Here is a 12,989-nt window from a genome sequence, read left to right on the forward strand (position 1 = left end):
CGTCCCCCGCATCGGCAGGCGGACTCTCAACCACTGCGCCACCAGGGAAGCCCCTCTGTAGCTTCTTAAGGTAGAAACTTAGATAATTGATTTTAAACCTTTGTTTACTGTATAGGCTCTTAAAACTATATATTTCCCTCTAAACACTGTTTTGCTACATTCCACAATGTCATGCATATTTTAATTTTCATTCAGTTCAAAACATTTTCTAATTTTCCTTTTCATTTCTTCTCTGACCCATGAGTTATTTAGAAGTGTGTTGCTTATTTTCCAGGTATTGGGGAAATTTTCTAATTTTATTGTTATTAACTTCTAATTTAATTCTATTGTGATCAGAAGATATGTTATCTCATATTCCAATCTTTTGAAATGTATTGAAACTTTTTGTAAGGACAAGCATGTGGTCTATCTTGGTGAATGTTATATGTGCATGGAAAAAAAATGTGTATTGTGCAGTTTGGGGGTGCAATATTCTGTAAATGTCACTTAGGTCTTGATAATGTTGTTTGGGCCTTCTATAATTTTAGATTCTTTTTGTCTAAATTTTCTATTAATAATGAGAAAAGAATGTTAAAATTTTCCACTATGATCATAGATTTGTCTATTTCTCTTTCTGCTTTGCTTCATGAGTTTTGATTCTGATAATAGGTTTATACCAGCATATATATTCCTGATGAATGACAAATTGTACTCTTATCATTGAGTTATGTCTCTCTTTTATAATGCATTTTGTCTTGGGGTCCATTTTGTCTCATATTCATGCCATCCTTCTGATGCTTACTCTTTCGGTGGTATATATTTTCCTACATCAGTATTCAGTTAATTTCTCAGCTTAGAATTTCTGTATAATATAAGTAGTATGAAACTGGATATTTGTATCCCACACCTTCAGGTGTAGACTTGGAGTTTCCAAGTCTCATAGATAAAATTTCTTTCTCCAAATGCTAAAAAAACTACAATTCCTCTCACTATTTCCCTGGACAGGTGAGTAGACTTTTTCTAAAATTCTTTTATAGGAGTGGGCAGAACCTTACTTCCTGCTCTCCAGCCACCTGTTCTTATAGAAAGTAGAACCCCAGACCCTAGATCCTAATCCCTAGGCACTAAATTTGGGACTTAAAACAGCTTGGGTTTTCTATGTCAGCTCATAATTACCATCATATCAACTGTTTTGATTCATCTGTTTGTTTCTGGAGCCGGGAATTTTTTTCTTCTTTTCTTTTGAGATTCACTATTTAAAAAAGAAAAAAAGAGAGATTGCTCTATCTTTCTGACGTTGCTAAGTGTTTATATAGGATTAGGGAAAGGCATATATTTCATATGCATCTCTCTTTTTTTCTGGAAGTCTCTCCTTACACTGTTTATACTTTCTCCTTCCTTGAAGAAGGGAGAAAATTCAAATGATCTTCTCATCTTGGAATGGAAGTAAGGGAGGAGAGGAAAAGAGTAAACATTGTTTAAAGCTGACAAAAGTTGCTTAGAGCAACATTTCTCATTTCCCTGTATTCAAGCCCCGCTCTCTTCCTGGGCCCCTATCACCCTGCACCCATCCCTCCTGACTCCTCTCTTTCACAGCACTTCCCCATGGGCTGAGAGTGAGCTCTCACGACTGCTCCTTCTACCATAGATTACTCTCGTGGCTTTGGTGGCCGTTATGGGATAGAGGAGGACAAACGGGACAAGGCAGCTCTGGGATATGACTACAAGGGAGAGACAGAGAAACACGAATCCCAAAGAGGTAAGTTGGTATTGGAGAGGAGGGAGGTCACAGGGTACATGGAGCCCTCCTTCTGTCCCTAAAGGCTGACATGGAGGACCCAGAATGAGGGGCAGGTATGCAGGAAGTGGTGGGATGAAGAGTAAGTGTACGTATATGGGGGTAGGTGGGAGGAGACCAACAGGGGTGGAGGGGAAAACAGCAAGCTAAGGAGCAGGACAGAGGAGGGTGACCAAAGAAAAGGGGTCGCTGAGAAAGGGATGAAGACGGACAGGCTGGGTGATGGCAAGAGGGTGATTTGGCTGTGAGTCTTAGAGGCCCCTCTGCTTCACAGAGAGAAGGCCTTCTTCCCTGGGTCTCATAGGGGATGGCTGGGGGGCGCTCTTTAATTTTTCCTGTTTCTTCCCTTGTATTTTCCCCTTTTCTGTCACTTCTTTCTTTTTGTTTCTCTCTTCCCATCTCTCATCCCTCCATTCTCTCTCAAGTGTTTTTCTCCCCATCCTTTTTCATCTTTTCCCACCCATGCCTCTCTCTAATCCTCTGATTTTCACACTTTCTCACTGATCTTTCTCTTTTCCTCATTTCTGTCTTCTGGTCTTCTTTCTCACTGCTCCCACTCCCTCTTCCCATACACTTCTAGCATTTTAACTCCTCTTATGACTCTCAGATCTTTCCATCCTGCAGATTATGCGAAGGGCTTTGGTGGTCAGTATGGCATCCAAAAGGACCGAGTGGATAAGGTAAAGCACCAGAACACCAGTGTCTTGAGAAGAACCTGGAGAAGAGTGAGAGGCAAAGCTGGAAAAAGGATGGGCAAAGCTAGGTGCCCTGCACTGTCCTCCTGGTGTCCTGCTCTCCCCATTGACTGCCCTCAGCGTCTAAGGGGCATGTCTTCTGAAGCCTGAGCTTTTTTTTTTTTTTTTTTTAATATTTATTTATTTTGGCTGTGCCGAGTCTTAGTTGTGGCACATGGACTCTTAGTTGTGACATGTGTGCAGGATCTAGTTCCCCAACCAGGGATCGAACCTGGGCCCCCTGCATTGGGAGCATGGAGTCTGACCCACTGGACCACCAGGGAAGTCCCACAAGCCTGAGCTTTAACTAAGGAGAGTGGAGGGAGGCAGAGAGAGACAGAGAAACAGAAAAACTCCAAGGAAAGGTATTCGAAATTTCATTGATTGCTTGGCATTGATTAACTCAATCAATAATTTCTTCCCACTCCATTCAGTCTTCCCCTACACCTCTTCATGTACTGGCCTGAGACCCTCCTGCATTCCAGGCAACTGGACTTAGAGATGTGAGATTCCAGGAACACTGAGCTTTTTAAAAGGAGAGCTAATCCCACCAGTCTAGAACTACTTTACCCCTCTCTCTGCCACAAAATAACACTATTTGAATACCCTGTCTAACTATTGAGCATCAAAAGGTTAGGGAGGGGGCTTGCCTGGTGGCGCAGTGGTTGAGAGTCCGCCTACCGATGCAGGGGACACGGGTTCGTGCCCCGGTCCGGAAAGATCCTACATGTCGCGGAGCGGCTGGGCCCGTGAGCCATGGCCACTGAGCCTGCGTGTCCGGAGCCTGTGCCCCGCAACGGGAGAGGCCACAACAGTGAGAGGCCCACGTACCGCAAAAAAAAAAAAAAAAAAAAAAAAAAGAGGTTAGGGTGACTTCCTATAGTGACCCAATCACCAATACTGCCTTCTGGATTATTACCACTCCCTTCCCCCTCCCCACCACTACACATACTGTTCTCTTACCTGCAGAGTGCTGTTGGTTTCAGTGAAATGGAAGCCCCAACCACAGCTTATAAGAAGACAACACCCATAGAGGCTGGTGAGTTTTAATTCCCTTTCTCTGTGCTCTTCAACCTCTTCTCCCTTCTCGTTCTTTTTTCTTCCTAGACTACCTATTCCAAGCTTTTACCTACCTAGATTAGCTGAGGTAGACTTGACCCCTACCCTCATATTCCCAGATTCCCTCTCCTAGAAAAAATTAGGTTAAGTGGATATCTGAGTGACACTGGTGAAGAAGCAGAGAACAGAGGGAGGAAGGGAGGGAGCCATTTGGGAAGAACACATAGGGAAAGGAGCTTTGGATAGGGGATAGAGGGTAGATGGTGGCCAGAGGGCATACAGATTTAAGAAATGTGGACAGGGAAGATGCAGGTTGGGAGAACAAGCCTTATGATTTAAAAAGGGCAAGAGTCTGAGATCACATGGCCTGGCTGTATGGAGATCTAGGCATCAGGGTTACCTTATCCTCCTATAATCCCCTTGTTCCTTCATTGATACCTCTTTACCTCCGTTTCCATGAGTCCCCTCTCTACCTGCTCTTCTTTGGATATTTAACTGGTTCCTCTCCTTCATTCCAGTGCCACTCCCCTACCTCCAACCCAAGACAACCCTAATTTTTCTTGCCTGTGTCTGCAGCTTCCAGTGGCGCCCGTGGGCTGAAGGCAAAATTTGAATCCATGGCTGAGGAAAAGAGGAAGCAGGAGGAAGAGGAGAAGGCACAGCAGATAGCCAGGCAGCAACAGGAGAGAAAGGCCTTGGTAAAGATGAGCCGTGAGGCTCAGCCACCAGTGGCCACTATGGAAGAGCCGGTGGTGTCAGCCCCATTACCCAAGAAAATCTCCTCAGAGGTAAGTGTTTGGCCCTTCGGGATCCACATCAAGGATTCCTTGCCCAGACAAGAGCCTAAGGGGTTTGTATCCTTAGTAGAAAATAAGGCACAGGCCTCCCCTGTGTTAGGCAAAGTCTACAGTTGCTATCCCTGTCTTCAGGAAGATTTCAATCTGATTGTGTAATTAAGCTTCATATATACATATGAGAATGTTAGCTGAAAAAAAGATTTACATAGTACAACAGAAGATAGGTCACCAGCAAGTGCAGTCAATTACTGCTGCAACAACAAGAGGAAGGAGCTGTCATTTCAGGTTGGAGCCCATCTTGAGGAATGGTTGATTTGAACTGGCAGAGGTAGGAAGGGGTGTTCCAGGTCAGTACAAGAGAGAAGATGGAAGTTTCTTGCTCACTGGAAAGATGCTTCATCCTCCACAGGCCTGGCCTCCAGCAGGGAGCTGTCTGTCATCAGAGTGTGGGCCTGTGAGAACCAGTAGGGAACAACCAGTGCCTACCCAGCCCCCAAGGCAGAATCCCCCAGAGGTAAGCAGAGCCCCAAAGATTCTCTGCTCTTTCCCCATCTCCTCATGTCCTAGTAGGTGGGCTGTACAGGGTGATCAACGATACTGATTTGTCTGGGACTATCCTGGTCTTAGCATTGAAAGTCTTGTATTCTGGGAAATAACACAGTCCTGGGCAGACTAGGATAGTTAGTCATCCTAGCTGTCATCTTTCACCTTTTTTTTTTTTGCTTTTGCTTTTGCTTCAATGTTTTCCTGGTCTTCCAAGGATTCTGACTTGCTTTCTGCTTCCCTTCTATCATCTTTTGGTAGGTGTTTTGAGTGGGTGGGTGTGGGAGGTTGATGAATGAAGAGGGATGAAAGATTGTGTTCCCTAGGAGAGGCTGTTAGAAGGATGCAAGGATGGAGGGTAGAATGGAAGCATGGGGATGGGTGGGGTCTTAGCAGTCCTCCATTGGGAGATTTTGGAGAGGCAGCTCCTGGTGAACAGAAGTCACCCTGCTTCACACTGTCTCTTCCCAGGACAATGAGGAGCCCCCAGCTCTGCCCCCCAGGACTCCAGAAGGCTTCCAGATGGAGGAAGAGCCAGTGTATGAAGAAGCGCCTGAGCCTGAGCCTGAGCCTGAGCCTGAACCCGAGAATGACTATGAGGATGTTGGGGAAATGGACAGACATGAGCCGGATGAGGAACCAGAGGGCGACTATGAAGATGTGCTCGAGCCTGAGGATCCCTCTTTTTCCTCCACTCTGGCTGGTGAGTGGTGGGGCAGCTCCTGGATTTGGTCAGCTGTAGGGGAGAATTCCCCCATTACACAGAGGGACCTGTCTATTTTCCTTCTCCATGTTGATGAGAACATATTCATATTTCTCATTATGCAGGATCATCAGGCTGCCCGGCTGGGGCTGGGGCTGGGATCTCAGCTGTAGCCCTGTATGATTACCAAGGAGGTAGGTTGGGAGTGGCCTGAGGGGTCTGGTGCCTGGAGGCCCTTGATACATGAGAAGGGGGACGGATTCTGGGGGTCAGGATAGGGCCCAGACTTGGCATCAAGAACAGGCCTATTTCCCTTCCTGAGGTTTAAAGCGGACACAGGGGTGGAGGGATTCCTGCCTGACCATCCTAATATCCTGTCAATTTTCTCCCCAGAGGGAAGTGATGAGATTTCCTTTGATCCAGATGACATCATCACTGACATTGAGATGGTGGACGAGGGCTGGTGGCGGGGACGTTGCCACGGCCACTTTGGACTCTTCCCTGCAAATTATGTCAAGCTCCTCCAGTAACTGTGGCTGTCTGTCTTCTGCACTGTGACTTCCCTTATCCCAAGTGGCTCTGCCTCCACCCGCTTTCCATTTCTGCTGCAAGTGTCTGACAGGATGTCATGAGTTGCCTGAAGCTCTAGACAGACTTCCCTCTCCGTCTCCATTAGGGTTTGGGGCAGAGACAGCATGAGGAAGGAGGTCTCCTTCCCCTCGGTGTCCTGTCTATCCTGGATACCCTAGATGATCTCAGGGATGTTTATCCTGCGTCCTGCCTCCTTCCCCATGAATCCCCCCTCTAACACCCACCCCCCCGCTCTACCTTCCTTTGTTTGTGAACTCTGAGCTTCCTGGTTTGCTTACCTGGGAAGGTATGTTTATATTTCCTGGTTGCGCTGTTTGCTCCCTTTCCTTCTCTGCAGAAATATCTCTGAATCTTCTCTCTGCTCAGTCCTAAAGTGGAAATAAGGTGGGACCATGGCTCACCTCTATTCTGAGGTAAATAGTACTTTTTATGCAGCCCTCAATGGTCCTGACTCTCATGGCTCCAATTCTCCTTCCATCTTTCAGAGATATTCAGAAAACTCCCTCCTCCACTGCCCGTCACTCTGCGCCCTGGGTGTCAAGGGCTGTGCCCTTTCCTTAGACTCTACTGATACCCAGTCCCAAACAAGATGGGCCTGGGGAATGGCAGTAAGGTAGGGGAACAGGGGCCAGGAAGGGTCCACGATAAGACAGTTCAACTTCTGCTGGCTTCAGCAGTTGTGAGAGGCCAGCCACTTTCTGCCTGGGAGTAATGACCACACTCTTTTAGTGCATAATGATTCTTGAGGCAAAAGCACAAATTAGGGGCAAGAAAGGAGGAAAAGATTTAGCCAAGAAAAAAAGACTAAAACTAAAGCAACAATAAGGTGTTAAGAGGATTTAGAGTGACAGTGGCCTCTACTAGAGAAAGTCTAGGCTTCCTTGTAGCTGGATGAGTGAAATCGATGGTCAGGTAAGAAGGTAGATTGAGGAAGCTCATAAAGTTTCTGTGTGGTCCAAAGCTTGAGGCTGCTGATAGGAGAAGTGAGGACCTTTGGATGGCCAGTGATAGGCAAAAAGCAAATCACTAAGCAAAGTATGGGGATGAGGGAGAATGAAAGGCCAGGACACGGTGAGTTTATTCTAACCCCAGGCCATTGGGCTCGGCAAGGTCCAGAATAGGAGATCCTAGGCAAAACCAAAATCAAATCAAAATGAAAGTCAGGGATTTGGTATAGGGGATCTTTGGTTGGTGGAAAATAGAAGTCTGTGCTATAACCGGTATCTGAAGTTAGGTTCAGCTTTCAAAGATGGAGAAGACAGTGGGATCAAGGAAGAGCTAGGATTGGTGTCTGAGACCCATAGTTGCTGCAGGACTTTATAAAAGTCCTTAAAATTTCATTGGTGAGCTGTCCATGTGCTTAGAGCACTGCATCCCTCAGGCTCATTCCTTGGCTTTTCTTCAAGACATACACTCCTTTGTTTCCACAGCAACTTCTATGCCAGTGAATCACACATCTGTCTCTACACGTCACTTCTAAGATTCACCCAGTTAGACTTTCAGAGTGAAAAGCAGCTTTTATTTCTGCCTATAGAGACATTGGGGTTTCCAGTGTATAGAGGTAAGTCACACTAGATATACACAATCTCATTCTTCACTTCGGTTTGATCTGACATCATACATAGATCAGACTTTTGCAGTGGTTTTATTCTTACATCCAAGTTCCACCTTGCTTTTCACTTTTCCCTTCATTATAAGACAGAAACTTCTTTTCCAGATCCTTATATTATTAAGGCAATAAAGTCCTTTCTGCCTCAGTTCTGTAGACCTCGCCTTCTACATTCGGCTGATCTCTACTTGGACTGACTTTCTTGGCGGTGATTCTCTTCAAGGGCTCTGCTCTCAGACACCTCCCTGTCCAGGCTCCTATTCTTGGGTCCACAGTCCCCTTTCACTCTCCTTAGCTGCTTCTTAATCTGAAGCCGTGTCTAGCTGTCTTGCCTCTCTCAGATGATGCTTGCTCCTGTGCTGCTCACTACAGCTTCATCCCACTAATCAAATCATCTGTCTAATCCACCGTCTTTCTAAAAGGCTTCCCTTTTTCTCCAGATGCCCTCTCACCATAAAATGTGCTTGATTGTATAGGCCAGTGGGTACCTGCAATACTCTGGTTTCCTGCGACATATACAATTAGATACCTTGTAAAATGTGTTTGATGATGTTGATCAGCTCAGTATTGTGCTGAAGGCAGTAGCTGGGAAAGTAAAGTGTGCCTGGAAGGGTGGGGCCCACAGAGCAGTGCGGTTAGTCTCCTGAATGCCCTCCCGAACCCTGGGCTGCCCGGATTGTCAAGGAAGAGCCCTCTGCTCTCTTCCTTTCTCTATACTTCTCATCCAGCTCACGGTAGCCCCGGATTTTCACCTCCCTTAGTCTACAGCTCCCCTTGCTTTCTTTTTCTAATAAAATAAGAAACCCAAAATGGATTTTCAGAACTTTCTTCCTCCATATAGGAAGGACTAGATTCAAAACACATGGAACTGAACCCTGGATCAGTTCCTTTTCTCCCACTTCACTGCTTAGCTGTCGCAGTTATTCATCTTCACTGAATAAAATCTTAGCTCACACTCTAGTTATATTTTTTAGAAAACGGGGCCTTATATACAAATGTGAAATATAAACCAAACATTAAGGATTAGGAAAAATAGAGTTACGTTACTGAATAGTACCAAATGGCACATTATAATGGAAGATGAGCATACTTCTACTCTGGGATTTGCTCTAATGCCTTCTTGACTCTTCTCAGGGGTGTCATCTACTTCATCTATACCAGCTCTGGACCATGTTCAGAGGGAAACCCAGGCAATAACAAACATTCATATTGACTAGACTCTTTTTTGTTGTTGTCGGTTAAATTCTTTGTTCTCTGCTTCCCCACAGTGCCCATACTCCTTTTCCCTTCTTTCTCACTTGCTGAGGACTGCTAGGAAAATGGCATCAATTAAGGAGAGAGGGTTAGGATTAGGGCTAGGGCTAGGGTGAGGGTTAGGGTTAGGGTTAAGAAAAATAGCTCAACCTTCTGGCTTCAGCTATACTTGGAGAGCTGATAGGATATACTTTTTGCACTGTGACCCAAGGAGGTGAAGCCACAACAAACAAACCAGCTCCATTTGGTTCCCAACTTAAAATCATCATGTGTCTAAAACCTATTTGGTAAAGAAAGAAGAGCTGCATGAAATTATGACCATTGTAGATAACTATGTGAGATAAGAATTTGCTGTACTAAAAAGCTTATCCTAATTTACTGCTATTGGCATATCATTCTTTAGGGCAGTTGTTCTCAGCCAAGAGCGATTTTGCTCCCAGAGGATTTTTAGCAATGTCTGGAGACATTTTTGGTTGTTATAGCTGTAGGGGTGCTACTGGTATCTATTGGATAGAGGTCAAGGATGCTGCTAAACATCCTATAACACATAGGACAGTCCCTTATCACAAAGAATTATCCAGTCTAAAATGTCAGTAGTTCCATGAAACCCTGCTTTAGGGGGTGCCAGTTTCTATTGTGTATTTTTATTTTAATTTTGTTCTCATAAGTTTTAACTATTTGTTACCAAAACCCAGAAGTGTCACGCATTTTTGACAGAATGCAGTCATGGCCAGCAATAGGTAGGAGCAATTATAGGGAATCACTATGTTCAGCTGTCTTCCTTCTCAAGATTCCCGATGGGGTACTCAAGTGATGTCTAGGACCTGGCGACTGGTAACACAGGAGCTGCAGTAGGCCTTGTCTGGACTTTTCCAAATGCGAGGTCTCCTTGGGCTACCCTGTGCATTCTGACATGACACTGAAGTTGGTGTTAGTGTCTCGTGATCATTTCACTGCGCCCAGGGTGGTGCTGGCCCGTGCCTGTGCTCTCCCTAATCCAGACGGAGAATATAATTTTCAGAGGAAAAGAACCTTGACTCTCAAGTCACTATTAAAATGTTTGAAAGTAGGCTCTGGCTTTTGGTCCTAATTTTCTCCATAAATATAATATCTCCTCTGGATTCTTCTTCATTTTTCAAGGCTGTCCTTCTATATGTTGCCAAGATTCTACACAGCAGTCTCATTCTAGGACCTCATTTCCACCTCTCATCCTTTGGCCTTTGGTGTCCTCGAGGCTGTTGTGCTTAGCCTGGGTCTCTATTCCTTCGGGCTGTTTGGACTGTCTGGGCTTAGAGGCAGTGGGGCAACTAAAAAAAGCCCTGGACTTGGCCGTCAAGACAACCCCAGCTCCAGAAACTTCAAACTGTGCCCTTCACCCTGGGTGCCCTGGGAGGCATGTCAGTCCCCATCCCTACATTGCCTGCTCCATATCATTGGAAGTGCTTATAAACTGAAAAGCTCTCCACAAAAGCACAGGCCTGTGCTGGTTATGGAATTTCGCGGCTCTCTCATCTCCTAAGGACTTGGACTCATCTTCCAAATGGCCTCAAGTCACCTATTTAAAATACTTCACAGACTGATTTATTTTAGAAAAAAAGTGGGGGGGGAGGGAGGAAATAAGTTATCAGTATGGCACTATAGCAGTTACACAAGCCATGGCTTAGGAAATTCTTCGGCCTTGTGCAGCTGCTCAGGTTTTGAAGGACATTGCATGTTCCAACACACCCAGATAAGCACATCTGCAGTTTACAGAAGGAAGTCCTCAAAACCAAACTCTGTCAAACTTTCAGTAACCCTGAGTGGGAATCCAAGAATGGTGGCTTCTGAGCCTTTAGTAGGTGTGTCTTCCTCTTGGTCTGGCTTTAAAGGTGGTGACTAAAGTCTCTCCAGCCTGCTCACGGGGCTGACACATGCTGGTCAAAAGAATCGGGTCAGTCTTGTGTTCTACTACGTTGAAAGGACAGGACTTCAGGTGCTCAGACATGGAGGCAACTTCATTAAACTCCCAGCCCTTGATTTTGGAGAAGAGGCTGCTGAATTGCCAGATCTATGAGGAAAGAGAGAAGTTCCAAAGTAAACACTGGGGTGATACCCTCAGGCCGGTTTTATTTGAACAGTGTGGGGAAATGCCTTTCTGTTCTTCCTATTCTTAGATTCCTGAGAGTATTTAGTGGCTGCAGCATACATTTGTTAGTCCTTTCTCCAGCATCCAATTCCTAATTCCCCCTTCTAATTGATAATCATCCCAGCCAGCCATGTGTTGTGTGGAAATGACTAACACCAATCTGCTTATTGACATACACCCTTCCCCCATCCCCCACCTCCCCAGAAACAGTGGTTAGTTCTAGAATAGACATATAGTTCAAATCAGGACAACCAGTGCCAATGAGACTCCACTCCAGAACTTTTGTTTGTGATACCAAGAAGCAGATTCTCTTTTCCCCTCTGTGCTTGAACTTGGAAGCTACAGTTTTAGGAGCTTCCGGTAGTCACCAAGGACCATGAAGGGAGAACTGTGTCTTAGAGTGGAGCCACAAGTGAGGAAGTCGAGATAAGAAATAGAGAGTAAAAAGGTCATTTGGGGGCATTTTGAGCTGCTAGATCAAGCCATACCTGAAGCTATCACCTTTGCACTCTTCAGTTATATGGGCCAATAAATTCCCTTTATTGTTTGTCATGTTAAGTTGGTTTTCTATGCTTAAAACTAAAAGTATGCTAACTAATAAGAGTCTCACTAGAACAGAAACCTTAGGAGAAATCTAGAAGTCTGGCACACAAATCCCTGTGGGCCTTTCCACCTAGGATGTGGTGGCAAAGCCACTAGTTTTAAAATCTGGCTATGAGGATAGGCATAATCTGATATCCTTCAACCTGATCATTTCACCCTCAGTTTCTTGTCGTTGTTACTATATAAGAGAAGTGTATCCTGTGATCTTGGAACTATTTCCCCTTGTACTTTAAAAGGCCATTTTAATATGAGCATTCTTTAGCTCCAACTAAATTCTCTTTCTTCCTTCCTGCAAGGAAATTATTTTGTCCCAAATGATATTTAAGAGTGGTCAGCAATCACTGAATTGGGAAAAAATGTGAGCCAAAAAATAATGAAATTTCTAGTATGTAACTTAAAATTATTTGCATTTGATTTTACAGAGGAAGATATTAGGTAGTTCTAGATGATACATTGTATCTTGGCGATACAATTCCCAAAGGCAGGGTCTTAGTCTCATTCATGTTTATCCCTAACACATGGTTGGTTGGCAGTCATTATCTAACACATGGATTGCAGGCATGGATTCAAGCATGAATTCATGAGGAACAGTCTGATAATTATTTTTTGAAGAAGACTGTTCAGGGAATAAATAATAGAAAATATGCAAGATGTTTTAGACATAATCAATAAAAACAGATGTAAACATCTCCTAACTCCCCAATACCAGTTTGCATATACCCACATACTGGGAAGAGACTCAACAGTGAGATTTTGGAATTATTGACCTAAATGGGCATCATAAATTTGTTATTCACATTACCAATATATGTTCCATAAGAGAGGATGCTACAGCACCTTGGATAGGATGAATTGGGAGTTTCACTTCTATAGAGTACAAGCCAAGAGAACTTATAATACAGTTAAGCAAGCCTAACCTGATTGAGAAAAGGGAACGAGGTTTTTCCAAAGGGAAAGATTCTTTGATCTATATAGCAGAGTTTTTTTAAAAAATTAAATAAGCATTTCAACCAGGGGAAATCAGTGGACCAAATTATTTTAGAATTTCAAAATGAATCTAACAGGGGCAAAACTTGTTTGTAAATAAATTAGTTGACATAGGGCTGAGGAGAATTTGTTGGCATATTGTATGAGTTGGAGTCCAGGCAGAAAACAGATGGCACACTCAAACTGGGTAATCTGAAGAGACTTTTG

The 12,989-nt window shown here is 44.4% G+C and overlaps 2 protein-coding genes across 13 annotated transcripts in view; one reads left to right on the forward strand and one right to left on the reverse strand.

The window, feature by feature from the left end:
• The window catches only part of HCLS1 (hematopoietic cell-specific Lyn substrate 1), a 30,151-nt gene extending 23,691 nt beyond the window's left edge, over positions 1 to 6,460 (forward strand). Inside the window, exons 8-15 of the mRNA XM_007106948.4 lie at positions 1,628 to 1,738; positions 2,402 to 2,457; positions 3,481 to 3,550; positions 4,147 to 4,358; positions 4,777 to 4,881; positions 5,382 to 5,613; positions 5,739 to 5,807; positions 6,007 to 6,460. Coding sequence (XP_007107010.2) covers positions 1,628 to 1,738; positions 2,402 to 2,457; positions 3,481 to 3,550; positions 4,147 to 4,358; positions 4,777 to 4,881; positions 5,382 to 5,613; positions 5,739 to 5,807; positions 6,007 to 6,143 — 992 coding nt within the window. The 3' untranslated portion in view covers positions 6,144 to 6,460. The remainder of the gene's footprint in view (positions 1 to 1,627; positions 1,739 to 2,401; positions 2,458 to 3,480; positions 3,551 to 4,146; positions 4,359 to 4,776; positions 4,882 to 5,381; positions 5,614 to 5,738; positions 5,808 to 6,006) is intronic.
• FBXO40 (F-box protein 40) overlaps positions 1 to 12,989 on the reverse strand; it is a 36,296-nt gene that overhangs the window by 7,847 nt on the left and 15,460 nt on the right. For 8 of the 12 annotated variants that reach the window (XM_028493172.2, XM_028493163.2, XM_028493175.2 and 5 more), the window contains one exon: positions 9,212 to 11,114. In XM_028493172.2, the coding sequence (XP_028348973.1) occupies positions 10,899 to 11,114 (216 nt within the window). In that variant the 3' untranslated portion in view covers positions 9,212 to 10,898. Of the gene's footprint in view, positions 1 to 6; positions 1,232 to 4,572; positions 4,820 to 6,482; positions 6,573 to 9,211; positions 11,115 to 12,989 lie in introns of those variants that run through there. The other 4 variants (XR_008617428.1, XR_003681035.2, XR_003681034.2 and 1 more) reach the window with 4 other exon arrangements.

Source organism: Physeter macrocephalus, chromosome 1 (assembly GCF_002837175.3).
Source record: "Physeter macrocephalus isolate SW-GA chromosome 1, ASM283717v5, whole genome shotgun sequence".
Taxonomy (NCBI): domain Eukaryota; kingdom Metazoa; phylum Chordata; class Mammalia; order Artiodactyla; family Physeteridae; genus Physeter; species Physeter macrocephalus.